The sequence below is a fragment of the Ammospiza nelsoni genome, chromosome 25, assembly GCF_027579445.1.
Source record: "Ammospiza nelsoni isolate bAmmNel1 chromosome 25, bAmmNel1.pri, whole genome shotgun sequence".
NCBI classification, from domain to species: domain Eukaryota; kingdom Metazoa; phylum Chordata; class Aves; order Passeriformes; family Passerellidae; genus Ammospiza; species Ammospiza nelsoni.
In genome coordinates this window covers 3,027,126-3,054,554 of record NC_080657.1, presented here as the reverse complement: position 1 = coordinate 3,054,554, position 27,429 = coordinate 3,027,126, and the positions used below count along the sequence as shown (strand labels likewise).

General features: G+C 48.6%; 2 protein-coding genes across 2 annotated transcripts in view; one reads left to right on the top strand and one right to left on the bottom strand.

Annotated features, from left to right (window-relative positions):
* Positions 1 to 5,162: 5,162 nt before the first annotated feature.
* Positions 5,163 to 9,726, bottom strand: NCDN (neurochondrin). The gene is made up of 6 exons (XM_059488863.1): positions 9,310 to 9,726; positions 7,952 to 8,938; positions 7,581 to 7,807; positions 7,181 to 7,405; positions 6,798 to 6,940; positions 5,163 to 5,875 (listed from the first exon to the last, which is right to left on the bottom strand). Exons 1-6 carry the CDS (start codon positions 9,409 to 9,411, stop codon positions 5,409 to 5,411), a joined length of 2,151 nt encoding a protein of 716 aa, XP_059344846.1. The 5' UTR covers positions 9,412 to 9,726; the 3' UTR covers positions 5,163 to 5,408.
* Positions 9,727 to 9,988: 262 nt separating this feature from the next.
* The window catches only part of KIAA0319L (KIAA0319 like), a 31,119-nt gene continuing 13,678 nt past the window's right edge, over positions 9,989 to 27,429 (top strand). Inside the window, exons 1-8 of the mRNA XM_059488857.1 lie at positions 9,989 to 10,185; positions 11,399 to 11,565; positions 15,293 to 15,945; positions 20,880 to 21,153; positions 23,851 to 23,952; positions 24,790 to 24,887; positions 26,133 to 26,220; positions 27,235 to 27,327. Of these exons, the coding sequence (XP_059344840.1) occupies positions 11,424 to 11,565; positions 15,293 to 15,945; positions 20,880 to 21,153; positions 23,851 to 23,952; positions 24,790 to 24,887; positions 26,133 to 26,220; positions 27,235 to 27,327 (1,450 nt within the window). The 5' untranslated portion in view covers positions 9,989 to 10,185; positions 11,399 to 11,423. The remainder of the gene's footprint in view (positions 10,186 to 11,398; positions 11,566 to 15,292; positions 15,946 to 20,879; positions 21,154 to 23,850; positions 23,953 to 24,789; positions 24,888 to 26,132; positions 26,221 to 27,234; positions 27,328 to 27,429) is intronic.

The window sequence follows — 27,429 nt, the reverse complement described above, 5'->3', positions numbered from 1 at the left end:
GTCTCCCATCGCCCGCCCGCTCCTCTGCGCCGGCCCCGACTCCATGCACGCCAGTTATAGCGGCGGGGGCGCGCCCGCCGCCCCGGGAGCGCGCGTCAGAGCGCGGGGACGGGGACGCGCCGCCCGCTCCCGCGGGGCCCCGACGGCTCCCGACAGCGGGCGCGGCGGGACGGCGGCGGGAGGCGGCCGGGGCGGGGGGCGAGGGGCACCCGCCGCCCCCTGGGAGCTGGCTGGTGCTACCCCCGCGCCGTCGAGCGGCCCCGGTCCCCTGTCCCCGGTACAGCACACCCTCCCCGCGGTGCCACCCCGGCTCCCCTGCCCCGGGCCTGAGGATCCTGCCGCGGAGAGCCCCGAGGGTCGGGAGAGTGCGGGCGGGCTGCGGGACCACGGCGATGCTCTGCGGTTTGACTTTATTAGCCCGAGCCGGGTGCGGGGCCCCTCCGGGAGCGCTGTGAGGGCCCCGGAGGCAGCCGCGACCTCTCGGGAGCGGGGCCCGGGGCCGGTGCTGCCGGGAGAGCTCGGGGCTCCTCCCGGGGCGCTTCACCCTCCTCCCCGACGGGGAGCGGGGAGCTGCATCCCGGACTGGGGACAACGAGAATTGTCTGGGGATGCTCCGGGTCTGGCTCCCTGCCCGGAGAGACGGACGGGAGGACGGGCGGCGAGTGCAACAGAGCCGGGGGAAAACGGGGAGCACCGACGGGCGGCGTGCCTGCCTCTGCGCCCTCCTCCATCCCTCCCTCCGCCTCCCCGTCCCTCCCTCACTCTCTGTTTGAGCCCTCCCTCCGGGGCAGGACGAGGCGGGCCCGCAACACCGGGTCCCGGAGCGCGGCACCGGGCACGGGACACAGCGGGGCGAGCCGGGCAGAGTGACCCCAATGCCATCCCCCTTCCCCCGATATCACGGCCACGCCGGTCCCACGGCGGAGCGGCGATGCCCGACCCCACGGGCACACGCACAGCCTCGGCCGCTCGCACCCCGGCACACACTGGCGGCACCGGACACGCGGTCACAGCTCCCCGTGGCCGGTGTCACCGCGGGTCCCCGCGGGCTCCCCGTGCCACCCGCAGGGCGGGACCTTCCATCGGCAGCGCGTGTTTTACGTGGGGCAGAGCACAAACCCTTCACCCCCAGCTTAGCACGCCGCGCTGTGTGATCGACATCAACAAACACAGCCCCACACTGCAGTTAATTTAATTCCACTCTTCCCGCCCCGAGCTACAGCTCCCTTCATTTTCATTTTTCCTCTGAATTCCCACAACTCAGACCTCTTTGATTTCCAGGTTTAATTAACAATGCTCATTAAATGAATTTTTATTCATTTCTTTTAATATTACCCTGCCACCTGTCTTTAGGAGGCATGGGCTGATCGTTTATTCTAATTTATTTCTGTTAAAGATGGCATTTAAGGGTGGGAGGAGAGATATGAAGAGGTATAGAGGGTTGATCCATTCAAATCTTTTCATCCCCCTCAAATGCTCTTCAAGGACGCTGCTCCTGGAAGTTCTGTATTTATTTTCCACCAGATCCATTTCATTTGCTAGGAAAAATTGGATTGGACATGCTGTATTTTGCAGTTATGTTCCAGTTCATTCTTAATGTCCCTCACTCGTCTAGTGCATATAATGTCGAGTCTTTATTCATCTAAAAGAGGTGAAACTGTGCAAAATGCAGGCAGGAAGGGCTGGGAGTCAGCCTGCCCAGGACAGCAGGCAAGCAGGAGGATGGTTCCTTGCAGCAGCTTGGAGGGAAGCTGTGTTTCCGCCCAAAAATGAGAGCAGAGGAAACCTGCAACACTGACAGACAAAGGGAAGGAAAAACAAAAGGCAGAGCTGTCCCACTGCCCCTCACGGAACATGCTGGGCAAACTGGGGTCGTGGGAACACATCAGGCTGGGGCAGGGCCAGGCCAGCCTGGAGCTGTGGGGCTCTGAGGGGGTGTCACCCTCCCCAGTACAACACAGCAGGGCTCAGGAAGGAGAAAAGGAACCTTGCAACAGACTCTGGGCTTCAGGAAACCCCCAGGAGCTCCCCTGCCCCGGCACCTTCTCTCACCTTCTCTGGGAGCACAATCAGCACCTTCCCAGCCCTGGTGTCCTGCCCAGCAGCACCCTCAGAGCCCTACAAGAAGCAGAATTGTCCTTGCAAGATGTCCAAGACCTGCCTGAGTCCTTCAGTGCCCCAGACCCTCTGTCCAGCACCTGTCTGGTGATGAGGGCAAACCAAACCCTGGGCCTCTCATGGACAGGAGGCACTCATTAAACCATAATGAACAATTGTTCACTTTTTGCTGTCCCGAGGTCCCAGCAGGGCCCAGGACTGTCACACAGGGGGTTGTCAACACACTCTCCCAGCAGCTGCCTGGGTTTGTTCCTGGTTCATCCTGGCCAGGACAATTGCTGGGGTCACCTGAGCACAGGAGGTTCAAACACAGCTCCCTGATCTTTAGCATCCCTGTTTAAGGATCACAAGTCCAGCTGTGCCACCCCTGCTACATCTCATGGCAGGAGGGAGGGTGCTGCCCTGGGTTCTGGCAGCACAGCAGCCAAATAACTTTATGAAATACTTAATTTTATTGCCAGTGCTTTTAGGGTGAGATGAATAAATGCTGTAAAATAACATATACCACGGTCAGGTTTGCAATGGCATTATGACATTTAAACTGTCAAAGAGAAACAGAATGTGGATCTGCTCCTCTGGGGCCTTGTCCATCTTGCAGGAGCACAGTGAACAATCATCTTGCTCCTGGAGAGCTTGTCCTGGTGTTGGAAATGCACTGGGAGATAAAGCACAGTTTGCTTTGGGTGCTGCTGGCTGCAGTCCCACTCCGTGCTGGGATCTCAAACACTGGCAGAGAGGGGATGTGAGATGATGCCACATCCACCTCTCTGGCACCAGATCATCAGTACCCATGGATGCCAGCTGCCAGAGGCAGAACCTGTGGTTGGGCTTGCAGAGCTCGGGGTGGCTGAGGACATCCTGCAGCCTTTGAAGCCTTGGCCAGGCTGCCAGGGCAGCATCTCCCTCGCGTGGGCTGGGCCAGCCGGGCGTGCTGGTGCCTGTGCACTGGCACACATGGAGCCAGAGGAGATGCCCACGTGGCACGAGGCTTCCAACAGCTCCAGTGCCCTCCCCTCCTGAGCATGCAGTGCTCATGTTGTTAGCACTCAGTCCTGGGGAGGCAAAACAGTCTTTTTGGGGATGCTCTGTCCAGGAATGTTTGGAAAGTGCCCTGGGACAAGAGAGCAAAGAGATCTGCCCCCTCCACTGGCATTCAGCCTGGTAACTTCCCAGAGCCACATTGGTGTCTCACCCCTTCCATTGTCAGCTCAGATCTGTGAGGGGCTCATGAGGAGCATGTTTTGTTTCATGCAAGGAAATAAGTGCATGACAAGATATCAGGGTCCCAGGGAGGGTCCAGCTCTGGCAGGGCACAGCTGGTCCTGCCCACACCTGAGGGGACTTTACACCAAAGAGTGTGAGAATGAGGTGCAGATGCTCCTCTCCAGGCACCTGTTGGTGGCCAAACCCCACTCCCTAAGATGGGGAAGGATAAAACAGGGTTCTCAGTTTGTTCCCAGGTAATCTCTCAGGAAATGACAGAGCAGCAGCCAAAGGCCTCTGGGTTAGGACCGTGCTAGTGCTGGAACTGCAGGCACAGGCTGGATCTCTGGTCAGGTGTTGGAGCTCCAACCACTGCCCACGGGAATGAACCATGGCCAAACCAGATCAGCTGCCCACAGCAAGCCCAGGACTGCACTGGGATAGCAGAACATCCTCCTGGTGATACAGGTCATATCTCTCATTAGCACTAATTAGTGGCTGTCATTAATGGGAAGCCCACACCCCTGACCAGAGGCAAGAGAGCTTACAGGACTGGGAGCACTTGAAGGTAAAGGCTTTGAGGGTTTGGGTGTTTTTCTGACAGCTTTTCCTGCTGCTGTGTCCCTGAGGTGCAGGGATGTGTTCCTGGCAGGCTGAGGAGCCTCTCCCAGCCCAGCTCCACAAAGTTCTGCTCTTTTCCAAGGCCAGGAGGCTCATTTGCTGGTTTGGCTCGCACCGCTCTGCTGGCAGCACCTGCCTTTGTTCCAACTTGCACTGGCTGCTCAGGGCTGAGCTGAAAAGATCTAAAGATACTTTCCCTGAGCAGCAGCCTCCTCTCCAGTTGTGTAAGGCACTCGCTCTAATAAAGCAGCGAGCCAAAAACACAGCGTAAAGCAGGAATACACCCAGAGCCAGCCCTCCTTTTGAGCAGCTTCGTGCTTGATTTTCCCTTGATCAGACGATTCTCAGCCCCCTCCAATGAGTTCTGATCAGCGCCTCGGGCTGGCAGCAGAGCGGTCCCGGCGAGGCAGCAGCTCCCAGAGAACTCCTCGGCTGACACCTGGTGGAAAAGCGGGAGCAGGGAGCGCGGCTCGGATCAGCCTGAGCCTCTGCAGCCACCCTGCGCAGCCGCTCCTCCTGGGAAACACCCTCGGGACAACGCGGGACCCCAGAACTGCAACTGGAAAGCCGGTGCTACAAGAGGTTTACTCCACGGTGCATGTGGCTCTTCTCTTCTCTTCTCTTCTCTTCTCTTCTCTTCTCTTCTCTTCTCTTCTCTTCTCTTCTCTTCTCTTCTCTTCTCTTCTCTTCTCTTCTCTTCTCTTCTCTTCTCTTCTCTTCTCTTCTCCAGCAGGAGGAGCTCACCCATTTTGGCTTCCACACCCTAAATGGAGCAGAGCAGACCAAATCCTTCACCTTGCAAGAGTGGAAATCTCTCCCTGTACATCTCATCCTGGCAGCGAGAGGGAGCATAGAAAATCCCATGGATGTACTTCGTGCAAGTGTTTGATGGGGCAAAACCTTGCCAGCACTACTTGCTTTGCCTGTTTTCTAGGTGTGAACTTGGGATGATGGTAACAGTGGAGGATATTAACTGGGGGATCCTCCAGCAGCACAGCATCTTCAAGTCACAAGTGGTTATTCCCAGTGCTATCAGTAAATAATAAAGCTTTTCCCATTCCTGCCTTTTTCAGGGTTCTATGTGTAGTTAGTAATAAGTGCAGGAGTCAGAGAAAATAAGGTGAAAACCTACAGGGCTTACTGTGACAAAACTGTGACTAACAGGAGAAGCAAGCATCCTGTCAGGGCCCTGGGCAGAAAGAAATTCCAGCACTGAGGAGTTTAAAAAAACAAACTGACGAAATATCTTTAATAACAAAACAGGCTGTTTTTACAGAGAAATCCTCACAACAGGTCGAGCAAGGGCAAGGTGAAATGCTCTGAGGGGAAGCAGTTCTGCACACAGATGTGGACAGTGCTGATCATGCTGGGTGCTGCTGCATCACTCCAGTTTTGTGAAGTTTGGTCATTAAAATGGTTTTTTTTGTGCCCATCTGGCAGAAGTGCTGAACAGACCTTGTGCAAGTTCATTTCCCACCTGGAGTGCTGCTGGCTCCTCTCTGCTCAGCCAGACACTGTTCCAGAGCTGCCATTCCATACAGATTGGCCCAGTCCGTGCCCTGGTGGGACAGGATGACATCCCTGCACTGCTGGCTGGCTCTGGCCAGCTCCACCAGCACGGCCTGGAACGCAGCGACCAGCTCACAATCCACAGAGGCTGGAGTGACCTGGGACAGCAGCTGTGCCATTCCCTGCAGCCAGCGTGCCCCCAGAGCGGTGTGTGGCAGCCAGGGGAGCAGTGGCACACAGCCAGCCCAGGCCTGCATCCCCAGGAACCAGAGCTCAGCGATGTCGTCCCAGGCGCTGGCGTAGGCGGGGGACACGGCCAGGGCCAGCCTGTCACTGCTGGGGTCTGCCTGAGCCACGTGGGCCTGGGACAGGAAGCCAATGGCAGCTCCAAAGAACTCCTTGGCCCGTTGTGTTCCCTGGAGGGCTGGGAGAAAAGGAAATCAATGTTACAATGTAGTTCACCCACTCAGAGAAGGGCCCCGTGGAGCAGAATATCTTCCTGCCCTAGAAATCTCTTCATCCCAGCACGCCATGCTGATTATTTCACGCATTCCTTGCTCCTGAACATTTTTGGTTTATTGTGGGATCTCAGCACCTCAGGACTGAGGTGCAGAGAGGCCGAGTCCACCCTTGGGGGGCTCGGGAGTCCTGGAATGTTGCCAGAAGTGTCTGGTGGCTGGACTTTGATCCTACACGGGAGACGACACCTGTATGAGGATGGGAGGATTTCACTGGGGTGAATGGTGAAGGGGTAAGTTAATTAGAGTGTAAAACACAGGGTTTAAGATTTCTGTACAGGGGGGTCTAAAGAAGTAAGATGGAGGAATTGGGGCGTGTCCTCTTCTTCTTCTTCTTGGCCTCCATCTTCTGTGGTGATGTTGGCACTTTGGGATTGGTTATTACTAAAAGTGCACTGGTTAATAAGGGTAAAAGGTATTGGGGAAAAATGATAAATATTGTATACGTAATTTCGAGTATAAAGATAAGTGACCGCCCCGTGGGCTCTCAGTGTGCTCATGGCTGGCTGCTGTGCAGACCTCTGTCGGGCCAAGAGAAAATCTTTTAGATAAACAATTAATAAACACCGAGACCGAGAAAAGATCTGAAGCCTCTTCTCGTCCTTTGAAGCGCGGGCTGTCCAAGGCCACCCTGGGCCTTTCCAGGTCACCCAAACAGCCCAGATTCCGGCAGTTTATCACTTTTCTAATGACAAGCTGGACCAGTTTCCCTTCTATTTGCTTTGTCCAGCCCAGACCTGTGGCTCTGCAGCCCTGGCACTGCCCACATGCCCGGCCCCAGCTCCTGGTGTCTGCCCATGCAGCTTTGCCAATGGCAACTTCCTTTACCTGCTGACCCTGCCAGGATCCTGGCCATCATCAGGCCCAGAGTGGCAACGTTTGCTGCCAGAACCAGGTGATGCTTCTGGGGCAGCAGAAGTGGAAGAGACTTCAGCAACACATCCATCAAGGAGGAAAAGGTTTTGTCACGCCTAGAGAGAAAATCAACTCTTTTTGACACATTTCCTGAGCAGAGCCAGAAGCACCTGAGAATGTCACGGTTAAACACAGCACCAAAAATATAATGGAATTGGGGCTGAAAAAGGAATATTCCTTTTCAGCATGGCAGGTTAACAGATCCTCAAGCTTGATGCACATGGATCCAAGCCTGAGGATCCTCCAAGCTTTCTTCCCACTGCCAACCTCAGAGCCAGCCCCCACAGCTCTGTTACCTGACCAGGTCTGGAGCAGTCACAACCAGGTTAAGGAAAATCCCACACATGGTCTGCAGACTCATCTCAGTGCTTGTCAGAGGTGCTGGGGCCGTGGGCTCGGAGGTCAGGACCTCCCACTGCTGCAGGAAGTACTCACACAGCAGTGCTGGGGCCCCTTCAGCAATGAGGATGTCCCGGGGTTTGTCCTCTGCTGTCAAATGGCAAAAGCCAGGGAGCAGAAATCTGGAAGGGGAAAGAAACTGGGAGCATGAGGTAGAATGGGTCTGAGCCCTGCATTTACATCCATCTTGGGGGAGAAAGCCCCATGGAAGTGGCACTGCAGGGAGAATGAAAATAGAATAAAATATTTGAGCAGGTTTGCACTAAAATGCAATAAATGTGTGCTGAAAATGCTCACCTCAGAGCATCCTGGGGTAAGGCAGAGCCCTCAGTGCTGACCAGCTCTGCCTGGGGAGGACTCTCAGCTGGGCTGCCCTCCTTGAAAAGCATCCTGGCATAATCAACAAGGAAAGGCAAGAGCTCACAGATTTCCTGCTTCAGGGAGGATGTCTCTTCTGCCATCCAGGCTCCAAGGACTCGAACAGAGGCAAAGATGAAAGGATCTTGCAGCTCCTCCTGTTTAACCTGCATGAAGAAAGCAAAGTGACACATTATTGTCACTGTACATCAACTACCACAGGTCTGGAAATCACAGTGGAACAAGAGGGAGAGTTTGCTCCACACAGAGCCACCCCCACAACCCGCTCTTTGTTAACAGCCCTGCCTTACCTGTCTCAGGTAGAATATTACAGCTCCAAATGCCTCCTCCATGATCCTCATGAGCTGCATTTTCTGCACGTTTTCTAGCAGAGGGTTCTCCTCCCTCAGGCACTCCTGGATGCCCATCTCCATAAGGACATAGCAGGCTGTCACCACTTCCTTCTTGCCCTCCACCTCCAGGGGATCTGGCTCCTCCAGGCTCAGGCGAACCTCCACACAAGCCAAGTTCACCAGCAGGGCCAGGAACTTGCTGCCAGCTCTCCCTACTGGGATCCACTCAGCCCCACAGGCCTGCACGAGGCTGGCTGCGAGCTTCAGAGCGGGGTCCCGCTGGGACTGGCTGAGTTTGCTGCCCAAAACGTCAGCCAGCCCTTTGTAAAGCCTGCACAGGCACTCAGAGCCCTGAGAGCTCTCTGTGAGAGGATGTGACAGGGGGATGAAGCGAGGCAGAACCTCACACAGCTCAAATTTGGTCATGTCTTCAGCCTTGAGGAAGTCACTGGAGAGCTTGCTGAGCACAGCCAGGAGCTGTGGAGCATCTCTGTGCCAGCACTTGGCCTCTGCTACAGCCAACAGCCCCACAAGCAGTGTGAGGGCACGCTCAGAGCCATGACCACCACTCAGGTAGGCCTGGCACAGGGCAGACACTGTCCCTTTGGTCACCAACGCCCTGGGGCCCCTGGCTGTAGCCAGGATAGCACTGAGGCACTGGTACACATCATCAACCATGGATGTGCAGTCTGGGTCACAGGGGGACAGCAGGATGTCATTGAAGGTCGGGATTTTGTTCAGGATCTGGGAGTGCCCAGCTAGCTGTGGGTCGGTGCAGAAACAGGCCAGCAGGGTGAGGCCGAGGGCACGGAAGGTGTGCGGGGGGCAGTCGGCTGGGGGCTGCTGGGAGATCAGCAGGCGGGTCGGGAATGTGAAACCGATCGCATCGAAGATCTGGCGGCGGGTCTTGGCATCCACCTCTCCAGCTCTGACTGCTTTGGTCACCTACGAGGCAAAACAGGAGTGAGAGTGAGCATAGCAAAAGGAATTGGTACATGCACAAGATGGAATTGCTACAAATCAGAAACCAAACCAACTTTATTTAGTGCAAGGAAGTAAGCACTGAGCTGGCACTTGCTCCAGTGCTAATCCAGACATTTTTACATGTTTCAACAGTGTGGCAGCACCGACTGGCTCTCCACACACCCAGGTCAAGGCCAGGCTCTCTTGCTTTGCTGAAGGGAACCCCAAAACTCTGAAGCAGCTTTGCTCTGAGCTCCCAATCCCCCTTCCCACATCCCCCGGGCACTCCCGTGTTCAGCAGGGTGTTTGCCCTCCCCTTTACCCCCTCCGGAGGCGATCCCGCCGTTCCTTACCAGGAGCAGCGCTGCGAACTGCTCGCTGTCGTTCCTCGGGTCTCTGAGCACACTGAGGCACCGCTTCAGCGTGGCGAGCCCGTCCCCGGAGTCCGAGGCCATGGCTGGGAAGCGGGGCTGAAGGACTAGAGGGGAACGCGGGCAGGCTTCCCTTGGCCCCTTCCCTCACGGCTCCGGCTCCTTCCCTCGGCCCCGTCCCTCAGGGATCCGGTCCTTTCCCGCACTGTTTCCGCTCCTTTCCCTCACAGCTCCGCTCCTTTCCCTCGACCCTGTCCCTCACGGTTTCCGCTCCTTTCCCTCACAGCTCCGCTCCTTTCCCTCAGCCCTTTCCCGCACGGTTTCCGCTCCTTTCCCTCACAGCTCCGCTCCTTTCCCTCGGCCCTGTCCCGCACGGTTTCCGCTCCTTCCCTCACGGCTCCGGTCCCTTCCCTCACGGCGCCCCGCCCGCGGGCGCGCGCCGCCGGCCCCGCCTCCCCCCGCAGCCAATCCGCGCGCCCCCTCCGCGCCGCCGGCCAACCGCGCGCGGCCTTGTTGGGCGGTGCCCGAAGCCGCCGCCTCCGCGCGGAACTGTGGGCAAATCACCTGTGGCTGCGCGGCCTCCGCGCCCGCCCCGCCCGGTGCGACCGGGAGCGGCGGCGGAGCGAGCGCCGGGGACTCCACAGCCCTGGCACTGCCCGCACGGCCGGACCCAGCCCTGGTGCCGGCGGGCGGCGGTTCAGCTTCCGGGTGAGCGTGCGCCGCCATGGCCGCGGGGCGGGAGGCCGCGGTGCCCCCGGGCCCGCCGCGCCGGAGCCCCGGCCGTGCCCGGCGCCCGGTGCCCGCCTGAGCTCGCCGAGGAGCCGCTGAGGAGCCGCCGAGCCTCGCCATGCGCCCTTGGTACGTACGCGCCGGCGGCACGGAGCGCTGCGCCTCCCGCGGGGCCCGGGCCCGGCCGCGGGGGCTCCGTGCTGGGGCTCCGGCCGGGCAGGAGCGGGCACCGGGGCTGGGGCGGCGGAAAGTTCCCTCCAGGACCTGTTGGGTGAACGGGCGTGTGTTTACACCTTCATCCCCGTGAAGTTTTGCTCCTGTGTCTGTTCCTGCTCTGCTGCGGACGGTTGAGTGCAATTCCTCGAGGTGTAACCAGCTCTGGGTGTTTGCGGAGCGCTGCTGGATCCGGCTGGGACAGCGTTCCCTGTGACAACATTCCCTGGGACAGCATTCCCTGTGTGTGACAGCATTCCCTGTGTGTGACAGCATTCCCTGGGACAGCATTCCCTGTGTGTGACAGCATTCCCTGTGTGTCACAGCATTCCCTGCCACAGCATTCCCTGCCACAGCATTCCCTCTGTCACAGCATTCCCTTTACATTCTCAGAACTGGCCTATTTAATGCCGTTTAGTGCCTAATGATGCTTTCATTGCTCCCTTAAAATAGATACTATTTATTATATATATATATATATATATATATATATACTGTGAAATAATTAATGTTCTCCTACCGCGTCACCTAGAGATAATTTGCATTCAATTAGCGTGTAAGGCTATTAAATAGCCTTTGGCATTAGAAAGGCAGAGAAGTTTGGTGATCTCTGCCCTGTGGAGCACAACAAGAAGCAAACCAGGGCGTTAGTTCCCAGTTTCCCTGTGTTGCTGTGCTGTCATTTCCCTGTTTGTGGCTGGCACCAGCCAGCACGGACGTGCCTATGGTGACATCTCCAGGCAGATGTGCAGGGGTTGTCCCTGCTTGTGTCATCCTCATGCTGCTGCTGGGTGTCCAGTCCTCAGGCATATATGAAATTGGAATTTCCTGAATGCCTGTTTGGATACCAGTGGACAGCTATTGTGATATCAGATGAAAAATGGGGTCTGGAGGAGAAAACCACAAGGGAAAGGCTCTCTGCACTCAGCACTGGGAGCTGTGCCACTACAAATTTCATTTTGGTGTCAGGCATTGATAGTTCCTTAGCAACAGCTGGACTAATCCCAGCTGATAAGACGTTCCTCTTCCTCCACAAATGCTCTGTTCACGTTGCACTCTGGCTGGATCCGTGCAGGAACGTTTCAATTGCCACAGGATGTTTTGTGTTTCACCCCCTGCGTGTTTCTAGAACCCTGCTGCTGCCCACAAAGGCCATGGAGAAGAGGTTGGAAGCCAAGCCCAGCATCAGCACCCGGTTCCTGTCCCGATACTGCCTGGGAAGAGCTGTGAGGGAGCTGGGAATTCTGCAGCTGCTCTACCTGTGCACTTGCCTGTGTGCCTCGTGCTCCTCTGCAGGTGACTCTTCTGTTCTCTCTGGGACTCTGTCTGTGGATTTTTATGTTCTTTATCCCTCTTAGTTGTTTAAAATACTCTGAGAGAAAAGTGAAATGATTTACTGGTAGACATTATAGGGTTGGTTTTTTATTGGTTTCCTTTTTAATTTTTTTTTTTTTTTAACTGAGAAACCAAAGCAGTTGTTGTTTTTTTTCAAACCAAACAAAGCACCACCCTTAGCAGCTGCTAAATGAGCTCTCAAAAGTGTAGTTTGTATCTCAGAGAGAGCTTTTTTCTGACCTTAATTTTTGACAAAGGGACAAGTGATAATCTGGAAAATAATTTAATTTAAGGAAATCAACCTGGAAAGGCAGGAATATTTTTTAGCCCTAAGATGTTTAATGCTCTTCCCAAGAGCAGTGTGTCAGAAGTCTTTATTTGCCTACAGGCAGTGGGTATGTTTGTTTTTTATTGTTTCCTGTTCAAACTTGAGCAACCAACCTCCTGCTCAAGTAAATAACAAAGTTAGTGGCTTGGATGGAAGTTTTCCTCTAATGGATTGTGTGATGTTTGGTTTGGGAAGGGGGTTGGTTTGTTTTGTTTCCCAGTTATGTGGACATGTGCAGCGTCCCTGCTGTGTTGCTGGTCCTTCCTGGACAGTTCCCAGTGGCAGATTTGATTAAGCTAATGAGCTGTGTGATTTTAATCAGCTAATTCAGACCCTGGAAAAACATGTTTGTATTCCTACTAAGGGCTGTGTGTTTGAATGATGAGTGTTTCCTTTTCAACTGAGCTTCCTGCCTGCATTTCCTGGCTTTAGTAATTTCTTGGAAGTTCAGAGTTAGAGCTCCTAGAGGGTGTTCTAGACAGTGTTGATGTGTTTAAGGGCTGCTCTGCTTGGAAGAGTTAAAGCCAGGACTCAGAATTGTTAAGATTGGAACAGTGCAGCTCTGAGATCACCAATTCCAACTGTTAAATGAGTGAAGAGTCCATTAAATTAAAGCTTTTGCGTGTGCAGAAATAAATATAATTATATGGGCATAGCTACCCTGATGTGGACGTTTTTTCCATTGCAGAGTTTTTGTTATTTTGGGCTTGTTTGTGAAGCTGAGGAGGAGTTCTGGCTGCCTAGAAATGAGCATGGTCATGTGGAGTTACACAAGGGGGCTGTGTTGACATAACTGACTGAGTGACTGTGTGGCAGGTTTAAAAAGTCCACAGAGTCAAGTCTTTAATCATTAATCTGCTATCAGGCAGGATTAACTGCCTGGGCAAGTCTGTAAACCTGAAGTTATTAATAGAAGCTCTGTGTTCCATTCCCCTGCAGCTCAGCAAGGCTGGGAGCTGCATCCCTGGGACAGGAACTCCTGAATTCCAGGGAAGAGCAGTTTTCTGCACTGATGTGACAAAAACAGGATGGAAAAGTGACTAAGCACTCCCACTGTGCAGGTGTCTTGTGACTTGTGTGGTGCTGAGCTTAGGAGGGAACTCATCCTCAAGAATGTTTCTACTTTCCACAAATGACTGCAAGTGTAGCTTTTGTTTTCTCCCAGGGCATGTAGAGTTGTCTGAATGTTTGATGCCCAGCAAAGGCCATGGAATTTGAAAATGCAAAGTGAAAATCAGTATGTCTCTGTGGAAAATTCACATCTGGTGTGCTGGGAGTTGCCTGTTCACTTCTGTCATTCCTGAGAGTTATCTGAGTTTTAAGCTGTCCATGTACAGCAATTCAGAAGAACATACTGGCTAATTTCAAAGAAATATGTCCCAAGTGGCCATTAACAGAGTTCTAGAAATGAAATGTAGCCAAAATATTATTCAAATCTTGTTTTAGCAGTGTGTTAAAAGAGAAGCAGAATGTTCTCAGCATGGCAGTGTTGTGTCATCCAGGCTAAGTCATGGCTCTGACATGCTGAGATATTTTTGGGGATCCAGGCTTTACATTTGAGATAAATAAATATAATACCTGTGTTATGTAGTGATTTGTCACAAGGGATATCTTCCCTGGGAACATTTTTCTTTTAAATGTGCCCCATTCTGTGTGTGCCCCAGTTCCAAGCCTGGTACTAGAAACTGCTGCTGAATTTCACTGCTTCCATATCAAGCCTTAATTTGAGTGGTATGTGTGAGCCAGGCCTGACACATGAGGAGAGATGGATGAGCAGTGATGGAGGAGGAGGAGGAAGGATTTTAGGGATGTGGGAAGCAGCACATTTCCCTCATGCTCAGGATATATTAGCAACAGTGATTCACCTTTAACAGAAAGGGAATTTTACAGGCAAAACAGATCTGAGTGGATGAAATCCTATTGAAATTCACAGGGGTGGTGTAATTCTTCAATTTGTTATTGTTTCTCCAGGTCTGGAGAGAGTGTGTGTGCATACACATGGGTTTGGTGTGTACACACGTTCCATATTCTGCTCTAATTCCAGCCCCATCAGGTTGGTGCCAGGAATTTCTCCCTGCTGTGACTGTGACAGTGCCAGTCCTGGTATTTCAGGTGTGATGAGGCTGGCAGCTGCCCTGGGCACACAGATTCCCTGTCTGCTCTCTCTCCAAGGAAGTGCTGTGTGTTGATGAGGTGTGACAAGGGTGCTGAGGTTTTTAAAAATCCTGGTATCAACTTCTCTTCTTCTCTTGCTGTTGAACATTTGCAGAGTTTCTTTTACACATTTCAGTGCTCTCCCCCTTCTGCACAGTGGTGGGTTCAGACACCCACAGCGAGCTCTGTCCCCATGACTTGGTCACTAAACTCAACTTCATTCTCAATCAGGATATTGTAATTTAAATTCATACTTTATTTTAATGGAGAAAAACGTTTCCCATTTGTGTTGTGTTCAAGAACTCCATTCTTGACAGGGAGGGAGCCAGATCTGGAGCATATTCTCCAGCTGCACAACTCCCATCTAGCAACACTGTTTGTAAAGTAATCTTCCAATGACCTGTTATTGCTTGGATGCTGAACACAGCACAGTGGAACAGTCCCATAGGTCATTAGGCTATTTTTAGGGAGTCCTTAATCTGCAGAGCTCTGAATTTTGGAAGCCTTTAATCCATTGATCCCTGCAAGCACTCAAAATTTTCATGCTAAGAAAAAAAGAATCCATATGCAAAGCAGTTGCTGCCTTACTGCAGAGCTGAGACCTGAAGTGACTTGACTCTTAACTGAAATTTTTGTCAAATGTTTGAGGGTTTTTAATGAAAAACACCATGGCAGGGTGGGTGGCAAGGCTTTGCCTTGCAGAACTCTTTTCTAGAACCTGTTAGCAACTTCCCAAGTGGAGCAAATTCAGTCAGAATAAGCAACTGATGTCAAATATCAGCATGGAAGAGTTAAAAATGCCTCTGTGCTGTGCACCAGGCCAGTGCCACTGTGTGCAGTGTTTTCCTTCTGGGCAGAGAGGCAGGGCCATAACTGGTTAAAGAGCTGTGCTTGGCATTTTGGGGTTCAGTTTCTGGCTCTGATCTTGCTGTGTGACCTTGGTCCAGCTGCTCAGTGTGGGCATTATGGGCTCCTCTGAAACAGGAACATTTCTGTCGTCACTTCTGCTCTTGGAAAGGATGGTGGTGGCTTAGGTAGGAGGAGCAGATTGCTCCTTCAAATCTTGTGTAAGTGCTGGATAGTGAGGCCAGGTAGAGATTTCAGAAGTCAGATTTACTTTCCTGTGTCCCAAATAGTGATGAGATCTATTACCCACTGCTTTAAAGGACTGAGAATTGTCTGTTTGTGTTCCCTCCTCTTTCCCAGATGCAAACTGGAACGGATCTAAGTGTGAGCTGGGGAAGATCCTGCTTGGTGGCCGTTTGACATCGTGGGCAGGTCACCATTTGCAGCTTCTGGAGGGGTTCCACACTCTGAGCTCCTGTCAGACCACTTGCTGCCAGCACCCCACCTGTGATGCCTTTTGGTTCTTGGAGAATATGTGCATCCAGGTGAACTGCACCATGCCTGGCACCTGTCAGGCCAACAAAACTGGCTTTTCAGATTCTGTTTTGGTGTTTTTAAAGAAATCAAAAAGCACAGAGCACTTGTTAAACTTCCATGTGGAAGGTGATGGGAAGACTTGGAGTCACAAGTGGTTGGACTGGGATATCCGTGTCCAGAGGAAGAAAAGACTGAGGAGATCCTTGCAGAAGTGGAGGTTGGCAGATGACAGGGTGCAGCTCCTGAGAAGGGATCTGGCAGAGAACTCCAGAAGCAGCCAAAGTGCAACAGAACACTTGAAGGATCAGGTCCTGAGGCACCTAGTGGCAGACAGAGCTGCTCCTGAGAAAGAAAAACAAAAGCAAGACTTGCTGAGAAATGGGCAGAATCCAAGAGAACTGAACCCCAGAAGCCCAATCCTTACTAAGAGCAATAATGTGAACAGGTCACAGGATGCTGATGGTGACTTGCCCCAGGTGAGTGATGGGTGGGGCAGTCTGGGACAGCTGTTCCCCTCCTCAGTCTGGCTTTAGGTAGATTTTGACTTGGAACTGATGGGATAACTTTTCAAGTTACCAATTTTCAGCCTCCTATCAACAAGGCACAGCCAGTGGTTTGGGTTTTTATTTGGGTTTTGGGGTGGATTTTTTTCCCCTTTTCTTAGCTGGGATAAACTGTGTTGAAGTGGGAATGTAAGGCAGGATGGAGTCTCTAATAATGCTTATCCTCTGTATAATCACACAGTGTGCTTGCCAGATGAGAAGGAAAGGTGACATGTCAGTGGGAATTATATGAGAGCTGAAAACTGTTACCTGTAAAAGTACCTGTTCAAATCCACACAATTAAAAAAGCTGTTTTCATTTAAATACTGAATCAAGGCAGTTAAATGCATTATTTTATAGAGTCATGCATAGAGCTCACAGTGTATTTTGATGTCAATCTGCTTGCTTGAGTTGGCATCTTAATTCCAAATGTTCTCTTTTTTGAGGAGTGCTCCAGTTTCTCAAATCCTCCAAAGCTTACCTTGGCACTGGGTGAATGAAATCAGTTTAGTCTCTACTCCAAATACATGCAGTGTTAAGCCAGTACATCATGATGTTACAGAGAATTTGGCACATTTGAATTGTTAAGTGATGTTTGTATTTTTACATCTGCAAATGATTTTTGGAGCCTTATCTCAAAAATGCTTGTGCACTCCTGATGGTGCAATATAACTCTACTTTGTTAAACTGCTCCTGAAATAGCTTTTGCCACGTTTCAGGGATTTGCCTTTGTACAAAACTGGTGCCTCTGGTTCTGGAAATGACTGACTTTTTCAAATCCTGGTTGCAGGTAGGGCTGTGAGTGCCTGAGCCACCACCCTGGAGCAGGATGTGGCGAGCAGCCAAGGGACACTGCTGGGCAGCCAGGGTGACATGTGAAACCAGGCACTAAAACCTGACAAATGTTGGATTTTCCAGAACCCCCTCAGCATTTGAGGCTGACTTGAGCTCAGATTTCTCTCTCCCCTGCAATGCTGCAGCATTTCCACCCTCCCTGTTCTTTCCTCCTCCTAGGAGTAGAGCTGAGATGGTGACCCCATTCTCTCAGCTGTCACACATGTGAGGAGATGTCTTTGCAGCCACTTTTAAATGTTTTCTCTTGCTCTTGGGGAGCAGCTTTTACATCTCCCTACTTGTTCTTTTTGCAGTTTTGCTTTCCAGGTTATCCTGCTATTACAGTCCAGTGTGTGTCTAGTAAACTGGTTACAAATATTAAATTACACTGATAAATCAGCTTCTAAATGTTGCTCAACATGCAGGATTTCCCTTCTTTAGGAATTGCTCCCATTGTCATTAATGTGCACTGTTGGGTGCACATTGACATTAACCTTTCCACTGCTGGGGAAAGGTTTTTATTTTCCTTGATGATTTTTGCTAATAAGAAAGTCCATGGCTCTTAACAAAATGCAAATTCTTAAATATAAAAACTAAAAACATTCTACAAAAATATAGTGACATGATGGAATTCCTGGCATTTGCATTTTTGATGTTTAGGATGGAGTTTTTGAGGAGAAGAAAGAATTAAAATACCCACCTGGGCTAATTCCAGGATTATTGAACCATCCAACTTTACCTGCAAAATGCAAAGCCAGCTCTGCAGCTGTCCTTGCACTTCAAATCCAAGAGCAGTTTAATGTGAGCCAAGGATAAAACACTGGGGGCTGTGTTCCTGGGACATGGCCAGACCTTCCAGGAGTGAGGTATTCCAAGCTGGGACCAAAATAAAGTTACACCCATGCTGAAATCAATAGAATTTCTGGGCTACATTTGGCCCAATCCATGGAGCACATGGCTGGGTGTTTCCTGCTGTTATTTAGGAGGGATTGGTTGATGGGGACAGTTCTGGCTGTTCACACCTGAGAGCATCAAACACCTGAAGTAGGAAAGGAGATTTGAAATCAAAGTGCTTTTTCTGCTCTGCTGCTGCTGAGCATTGAATGTATGGAAGGTAAATATTTTCCTTTGCTTTCCTTCTCTCCTTCAGAGAGAAGGAAAATTATAGTTTTGGGGAAACGTTGCCTCTGTGGGTTTTAATTTTCCTCTTGCAGTTCTGATGGCTCCACAGCCATCTGCAATCACATTTGCTAATGTGCACTGAGCATTAATTTCTGGTTTTACTGTATCCATGCAATGGAACCAGGATAAACCACAGTGCATCCTGCTCATCAGCCCTTAACTTAGGGAGATTGGTACTTTTTCATTAAAGTGAGTGACAGGTTTTTTTCTGTCTCATTGTAAATTCCTTGTCAATTTTAAATTATAGCCACACATTTAACAGCCAGTCAGGAGAAGTATTTAACTGTAGCACTGCTGAGGAGCAGGGATGCTGCAGCACTGCAGCAGCTCTGCAGACAGATGGGAAAGGCTGGAGCAGGAGTGTTGCAACAGAGCCAGAGAACTCATTCCTGCCCTCACATCAAACCCACTGTTTGGCTCCTGCTGTCACACTTCCTGCAAGCTTTTCATCCACAAGGAACAAGGAAATGTCTCTTTACCACCAGCACTAACTCTGTAATGGTTTGTGACATTACCTACATTTTAGTACCTTAAAAGACTTCACAGATGTGGCACTTACTGCAGACAGAAGGAAACCATCTAAGCTGAAAAGAGCCCATTTTGTGATTTCAGACCAGGCTATTTAAATTAAAAAATAGAAGTAATTTCCAGGACAGAGGTATTTTTCTCTCAAGTAACTTGGGCTCAGTGTGGATTCTGAGCACAGGGCTGCTCTAGTCCCTCTCCCAGACATGGGACTCCCAGACAAGGACACTGGGTTATTTGTCTCAGGCCAAAGGCATTTAGGGGTGGAATCAAAATTGTCTGAGGCTCCTGTGTTGACTCAGGCCAATGTGTCACTCCTCTCTATTTTCTAAGCTAATAAGATAGGACAGCTGGCAAACTTCTAGTCTCCTTGTCATTTATCCCCAAGAACGAAATAATCTGTTCTTTGCTTTAAAGAATTCAGAGTTATGGAGCAGAGATAAGAAATGTCTCAGCTTGCAAGCATTAGAGGCATTTTTGACTGTTGTGTTGCCCCAGGCAAAGCTTATCTAATTCCAGCTCTCCACAGACATTTGGCTGTCAATTCATCCTGAAGATTTTTGGAAGGAAGAGGATCTCTCTTAACTCTAAAGTGGGGGTTTTTTGGGAATTAAAAGTGAGTCAAGAAAGCATTCAGCTCCCTGAAAATATTGCCAAGCAAAGTGGGGACTCTGCTGTGACCAGCAGGTGAATGTGGATCTCCTGTATGTTTTTTGTGGCTCCTGTTCTTGTGACCCTTCTGGGTTGATTCTTGAGAAACAAAAGGTTGTTTCCCATAATGGTAGGAAGTCATGGGAACATTCTGCTCCTGTGCCTTTCCTAAAGAGTCTCACTTGGGTTCCTGCCTGGCTGTTCCCTCTTTCTCCTGTCAGCATTTCAAACTTTATCTTGAGGGAAGGGAGTCAGTACCCTTTGCAGTTGTCAGTGGGTGGAAGATGATACAGCTTGGGACATCCAGCTGTCCTGGGGCCACTGAGGAAGAGCAGCATGCCAGATTTTCCCTGCATAGATTCCAAAGAATCCATACTTCTGTTTAAGTTGAGCCCATTATTAAGTAACCAAATAAAGGAAGACAGCTCATGTCTGTAACACCAACAAATAGTGTTTGATTCCTTGGTACATACAGCTCAGATGTTAATCAAACAATTGTTTTCCATTCTGTGAGCAAAGGGAGCTGAGATATGGTGAGAGGAAATTATTTGCCCAAGGCTGAAACAGAAACCTTGCAGAGAAGCCCTGAGTGCCTTCCCTGCTGCTTCTGGCTTGGCTGGGTGTTCAGTGTGGGCAGCACAGCTTTATTTTCACAACCAACATTTAGTGTTTTCTAAAGCCCAGCCCATTTACTGACAAGGATGTTGCCCACCATGATCTGGAGAGTTTTCCCAGTTCCTTTTTCCTGGACTGAATGCCAGCAGCATGGTCTAAAAGTATATTGAGTATATTTCCTCCAATATGAGCTTTTAATGACTCCTCTAATGGGCAGTAGTGGTGGGAAATCCAGCTCCAAAGCAATTTCTGAGTCAAAGATGGTAAATTGCTCCATTTTAAATATTTAGCAGATGTTCTCAAAACAGAGTTAGCTAAAACAAAAAGTGCTACACACATGGACTTCATGGTGGAGGGAAATTGTCAGGAGTATGGCCTGGTAGGCTGGGAGCTGGAATGGGGCTAAGTAAAAGGAATTTTCTGATGAAAGAATGGAAATTGTTCCTGCCACTCTGATTATTTTCAATCCAGTGGCTCATCCTGTGTGGATGTGAGCAGAGTTTGTGCCCTCCAGCTCCTCTCCCTGCCCAACAGCATCTCCTGGGGCAGGCATGCAGGGAGCTCTGTGTGTCAGCTCACCTTGCTTTGAAGAGTGATTCCAAAATAAATGTCCTCTTGCTGTAACAATTCAGTTATTACATAAAAATGCCATTGCCATCCTCCTGCTTCATGCTGGCCAACTGCATGGATTCAGGAAATCACAGCCAGAGTAAATAAACCCCAGTTTGTGGTCCCTGTCTTCAGGCTCTGTCTTATCCCACCTTTTTGTTCTTTTACCTCCACTCATTGCAACTTTGAACCTGGATCTTCTCTTATATTTGTCACATCAACAGCCTTGGTACTTAAATGCTGTAGCTAAATCTGGTGTTCAGCTGGGGTAGAAATGTCTGCTCTGGAGGAAGAACATGGAGAAACTTCAGAAAGAGAGAAGAGGAAGCTGTAAAAATTCCTGCTTCTGGAAAAACAAACCAGGGATTTTCCAGCCTCCTTAACTGTGGAGGAGCAACTTAAAACTGCCATTCAGTGTTCAGGTCAAACTCAGACAAGTTCTTCCTTTCCAGGTCCACACAGGAACATCTGCACCAGAATCCTCAGTGCTGGCTACGTTCTCCAGCCCTGTGGCACTGGACTTGACAGCTGCAGGGAAGACTGAGCAGCCTGGGCAGCCTGGTGATGCCCACCCTCAGCTGCCCACAGCCAGCCCTGTGCCAGTGAAAAGCACAGCAAAGGCACAGGCAGAGACTTCTGTGCCCAGTGGAGTGCCCACAAATGGCAGTGTCACTACAGCCCAGAGCAGCACTGCTGCTGCCCCCAGCACTGCTGCCACCACGCCAGGTGAGGACTTGGGGGGCTCCAGCAAATGGCACCTGCTCAGGCTTTTTCCAGCCACAGCAGTGTGGAAAATTATATCTAGATATATTATAAATAAATATAAATAATAATAATAATAAATGTTATATATATATATATGTAAATATATGGTGCCAAGGTACCATAATTATCTATATCTATATCTCTATATCTTCATCTTCATCTTCATATCTATATTATTTATATATATATATAAAATAGATAAATATAGATAGATTAAAATATATAGATATATTATAAATATATCTGTAAATATATGGTATCAAGGTACCATAATTATCTATCTATCTATCTATCTATCTATCTATCTATCTATCTATCTATCTTTTATATATACAAATATAAAGATATAGATAATTATATATAATATTTATAAATACATGTATAAATATATATATATAAATATCTATATATCTGTACAGGTATATATTATATATAGATATAGATAGATTATATTATATATAATATTTATAAATATATGTATAAATATATATAAATATCTATATATGATATAGATATATATGCACATATATAGATATATATATAGAGTATAATATATATAATATATATAAAATATGTATAAAATATATAGATATCTATATATGTATGTGTATATTTCTATATCTATCCATCTATATATCTATGTCTCTATATATCTATATATATTATATATAGATTATATTACATATGTATAAAATATATAAGAATATGTATAAAAATATATAGATATATAGATAGTTATGGTACCTTGGAGAGAATACTGAGGCATCTGTGTCAGCACATGTGCTGTTGGATCCCAGTAATTCCTGAGGGTCTGGAATGGGACTTGAGCATCATAAATCTGCTTGTGACCAATGCATGTGAGGACAGCTGGGAATTAATGAGGATATCTCAATTCCCCAAGTGAAGGCTGAGATGTGATGCAGGGCAGAGTCCTGGGAAGTGTTTTTCCAGTAGCCTTGGCACAGTGCTATCCATCAAATCGAGCAGAAACCTTAATGTGTGCTCAAAAAAGGGTGTGAGTGATTCTTTTGTGTCCCTGAGGTGTCCCTGCCCAGTTCAGCCGTGGAGAACAGAGTACTTGGCTGTTAGCCCTGCTTGCTCTGCAGCATGCTGATGTTTCTGTTCACACTGCTATTTCCTAAAACAGACTGTTGAAAGTGCACAAGGGTCAAAATGCCCTTTGGCAGCTCTGTTCCCTCAGGCAGGCTGGCAGCCCTCCCTGGAGGGGTGGCCATGCACAGGGAATGGCGTGTACTGCTTGTGTGCTGTCTCAGAATTCACTTCGGCCAGTGCCTGAAACATTCACTGCTGAATTTCTTTTGAATTTAGGGTGCCTTTCCCTTACAAGGGAACAAATGGAAAGTGTAAGGCAAGCACTGCATCCAAAGATGGTTTTGGCAGGAAGCTCATTGGCTGCTTGTGCTGACAAGTTAATTTATTTTTATTATTTTTTAAGGGCTTACCCCACCTAAAACTGGAAAATATGCTTTAAACAACTTCATTGGCTTGTCTAGGAACACTAACATAGCCAAGGCCTCCTAGCTTTACTAAACAATGCAAAGATGATGTAAAGAACAATTTTTCCAAGGTCTTTTATCTGTTTGTCTGGTTTTTGTTTTTATTATTATTTCCTAATGAGATCTGATTGCTTTTTGCCTTGGAACTCTTTGAAGGTGAAAGATTGATGAGTATTTGAGAGGGGAAAGATTGATGGAGTATTTGAGAGGAAAAAAAAAAAGGTGGTTAATTCCACTAGCTATTAAAACTGGAAGATAGATAAATAATAGATAATAAAGGTGGGAAAATAGCAGAATGTCTAAGGTCCTTTTTTCCCCATTTGTTAAATTTGGATTTTTTGTGCATACCTCTGAAACATTGTCTTTGACAGGGTCAAACTAAAGAATTAATATTTTCTATGCATAATTCCCAGGTCCAATAATAAAAAGACAAATATAAAGCAAATGGGAAGGGAAGAGAGAGATGAGGAGGCCAAGAGGTGTTTTTAAGAAATGTGTTGAACTTTCTGGTTATCTTAATTCTAATAAAAAGTAGAAAAAATATGTCCCTGGCTATAGTTTTCAAGGTTACCCTGTAGTTTTTAAAAGGAACCTGTCAGTTTATTTGAAATGGAATGGCAAGAAAATTCTTGAGTGGGTGTGGAAAAGAAAATACAAATAAAAGGACCAAGTTTGTATCTTGAGCTTCCATACCCAGTGTGGCAGCTATGCAAGTTAAAAAAAATTCTCTTAGCCCTCAAGCAATTTTTCAAAAATGAAATTCTGTGGATTCTTTATATATTTGTGAAGCTCAGGAATTGCAGTTTGGAAGTAGCAGTGTTTGTCTTGCTGTGCCATGAGCCTGCAGCTGAGTTCTCTGCCAAAAAGCTGTCAAGTAAAACCCTTCCCATCCTGCTGGACCCGGGTGAGGAGGTTTCAGCACAGTATCTACAAAGAAAGAGGTGACTGAGTCATTTTGGGCTTGTCTAAAAATTGTAAACCCCCATTAGAGCTTTTACATTGACAAAGAGAGCAAAACCTGAAATGAGAGCAGGATATTTACAAAATACATCATTTATAGCTGGGGTTTATTCCATAAACTGAAACCAAGGTGTTTTTTTTCCCCCCTGTTCCTCTCCAATTCTGTGTTTGTCCCTTTCAGCTATGAAGGAGCTGGTGGTTTCTGCTGGAGACAGTGTTGAAGTGACCCTGCCAAAGAATGAAGTTCAGCTGAATGCATTTGTGCTTCCTGAGCCACCACCTGGTAAAGCTTCCCTGGGAGTTCTGCTAAGGGCTGGGGATGTGGAAAGGCAAACAGTGATTCTGTGTGGCATGTAATAAGGGCAGTCTTGAAAATGTCTTTTGTCAGAGAGCACTTTCCTGTGGAAAATTTTCATACTCAGCTATTGCCTTGTGCTGCCTCTCAGAGAAAATAGTGAGGCACAAAAAAATGGAAAGTGCTACAAAGCCAGTGGATTTGGGAGATTGTGGGAAGAGATGGCACATTCTCAGGGTGGTGTGTGACAAAAAATTGTACTTTTAGCATCTATTCTTTATATTTGGTGATAGGAACTGAGCTGTATTAGCGAGTGATCAAAATCTGAATTGGGGTATTTGCCTGCTGAGGAACACATTCTGTACACTCCTCATTTCATCATGCAAATTGTTGGTAGATATTTTTAAAGTTCTTCTCCTAACTCTGTCCACTGTGGCAGTGGGAGCTGTAGAGGCAGGTGTCTTCCATGTTGTGGGCAGCAGGGATTGATTCATTCCTGTTCAAAAATTGGCATTCCTGTATCTGCAGCATCTGAGGATGTCATAAGGCTTTTCTCTCTTTTTATCCTGGAGCTGTGATTGTTCCAAAGCTCTTTATTGCCTTGGAGGCTGAAAGATGGGTTTTGATTCCAGAGTAAATGAGTTTGGAAGCACAGATTGTCTCTTTTCCTGGGTATATTCCCAAAAAGCAACAGGCCAAGCTGTCTCATTTCTCCACAGTGCAGCAGAATGTGCCTTGTAAATGTTTAATACCTTTGCAGTTCTTTAGCATGGCAGAAAGACAGGCTTTGAAAACAAACATCTGGACCTTTTCTTTTTGTTTAAGGAACCACATATTCCTATGAGTGGGAGCTGATTACTCATCCAAAAGACTACAGTGGAGTAATGGCAGAGAAACACTCCCAGACCCTGAAGTTGTCTAAGGTAAAGCTTTGGCTACTTCATATCCTGTTGTGTTAAATGCCAAGTGGAGAAGATGGGGACCAGCAGCCAGGAAAGACTTGTGTGGGATTTCAGGATGGAGAAGATGGGGACCCCAGCAGCCAGGAAAGACCTGTGTGGGGTTTCAGGATGAAGAAGATGGGGACCCCAGCAGCCAGGAAAGACCTGTGTGGGGTTTCAGGATGAATAGGAAATTGCATGATGGGCAGGCAGCCAACATTGGGCTGCAAACCCTCTTCTGAGGCTCTTAGAGAAAGGAGATTGATCTGGCACGAGGGAAGGAAGAAATTGATTTCAGGAGGTACAAGCTGCCTACAAGCAGTGTGACAAGGCACACAAATGGCACAATTTAACAGTAACAAGGGGAGGGAATATTCCTGGAGCAGTGTGGCAGTCTGAGCCTTGTACTGCCCACTGGAAGGGGGTCTTGCTGCTTCCATTAACCAGAGCCCTGCAATATCTCATGGCATGTCCTGGCTGCTGCTCTTAGACAAGCTCTGACAGGGAAAGGGTTGCCAGGTCCTGCATGTGGGGATTCTTAACAAGGAAATGACTCTTAAGTACTGTGAATATACAGTTCTGTACTTGAGACATTCCTTTGAGCAGCCTGGATTCTACTGCACTCAGAAAAAAATCTACAGGCTGTAGTAAGGATATCATGCAGAGCCAAACCTTTGGAAAGGAGTGTGCAGGTCTCTGTCAGGGTTTCAGCCTTTTGGGTGTCAAGATTGTTGTCCAGCACCTGGTCCCTCATCCTCTCATTTTGGCTCAATAGTGGATGGTGAAGAGGTGACTGCCTGGCTCATGTCACCTGGAAGGAAAAGAAGAAACACTTGCATTTATAAAAATGCACAAAAAGAGATTTTCTTCTTACATGCAGCTTTTTTCACCTCAAATGCAATCTGCTAGCTCAGATTCCTGTGGCCAGACAACCTGAACTAATCTCTCTTATCTCTCTTCTGTTTGCCTTTTGTTGCTGGAAAATAAAGCTTGACTGACAATCCTGTGGCAGAGGGAAACATGAATCTTTGGTTTCTGCATAGCCATTGTAAACTAAAATACCTGTAATGCATTTTGGCCTGGAAACCCTCCTTTGCTGTGTATGCAGAGGCTGAAGCACAATTGCCTGGGTGCTCCTGTGCCAAAGCACAGGAACTTGACCTTCCAATAGGTCCTGACAAGGTGCCACCAACCTGTAGGTAAATAATCCTTTGTGTTTGTTTCCAGCTTACTGTTGGCCTGTACGAGTTCAGAGTTGTTGTGGATGGGGAGAATGCTCATGGAGAGGGATATGTGAATGTAACAGTGAATCCAAGTGAGTGCTGGGGTTGGATTTTCCTTGATTTCACCCATCTCTGACAAGCCAAGGCAGCTGTACCATGGGTTAGATTGTTTGGTTTGGTGTGGGGATTGTTCATTGTGCTGTGAACTTGCAGAATATGTGTAAATATATATATATATACACACAAACACACACATATATACATGTATATTAAATAATTTCCTGAGATTGGAAGCTATTGCTAACACACTTCTATTTTTGCTCTACTGTATCAAGCCAACCACTTTGATAAAAGAGCTCTAACCCTGATAGGGAAGTGCTCAGCAAACACCTCACCCTGAAAGGTCACTGCTTCCATAAAAACTAGCTGCAGTCTGACAAAAAGCTTCTAGCAGCAGGAGCAAAAACTGAAGAGAAACCAGAGCTTTGAAGCCCCTTTGGTGGTTCTTTTCTGTCCATAAGGAATATCATTCCCAACCACAGGCAGGTTAAGTCAAATCTCATTCCCTATTGTAAGACTTGGTTTGCAGATGAGCTGGTGGAGATGCAGCATTTTGTGCTGCCTCACTTTTTATGTGGCCTGTGTGTAGAGACAGCCACAGGTGTCAATAAAACCCTTAATTTTGCAGCAAGACTTTAATTTCAGCTAGACTTTTGTACAAGCTTTGTGGGCAAAGAATCCTCTTGCACTCCCTAAATTAGCAGGAGTGTGTGGCTGGTCTTCTGGGTGCTGTGGCTGCTCATTTCCTTATAAGCAGTGACTTTGCAGCTGGCAGCATGCACCAAAATCCTTCACTTTTCAGAGCAGCAGCCACACTGTGGCAAGAAGCTGTAGGTGCTTGACCTGATGCAGTGCAGCCTTCCCAGAGCACTGATGTGCTGGCTGTTCACCCCCACACTGTTTGAACCCCCTTTTGGCATCACTGATTCCCCAAGCTGGTGTAGAACGTGCTGGAAGCACAAATCACTGTTGCTGATAGTTTTGCAGTTTTTTGGCCAGGATTTTCTGCCTGTGGTGTGATGGTAACAGCTGGGTTGTTGTTGCAGAGCCCCGGGTGAATCAGCCTCCTGTTGCCATCGTGTCCCCACCGTTCCAGGAAATCTCCCTGCCGACCATTTCCACTCTCATCGATGGCAGCAGTGAGTACCTGCAGGTTTTAGTGCAGCATCCAGCAGGGGGCTTTGTGTTTGCTCCTGGGCTGGCCTTTTGCATAAAGTTCAAGAGAAACAGTGACACTGAAA

Coding starts and splice junctions, on each gene's coding strand:
- NCDN (XM_059488863.1), bottom strand. CDS start 9,411: ATGGCCTCGGACTCCGGGGACGGGCTCGCCACGCTGAAGCGGTGCCTC. Junction 7,808..7,951: donor TAATATTCTACCTGAGACAG/GTAAGGCAGGGC, acceptor TTCTTCATGCAG/GTTAAACAGGAGGAGCTGCA. Junction 5,876..6,797: donor GATCCTGGCAGGGTCAGCAG/GTAAAGGAAGTT, acceptor CTTTTCTCCCAG/CCCTCCAGGGAACACAACGG.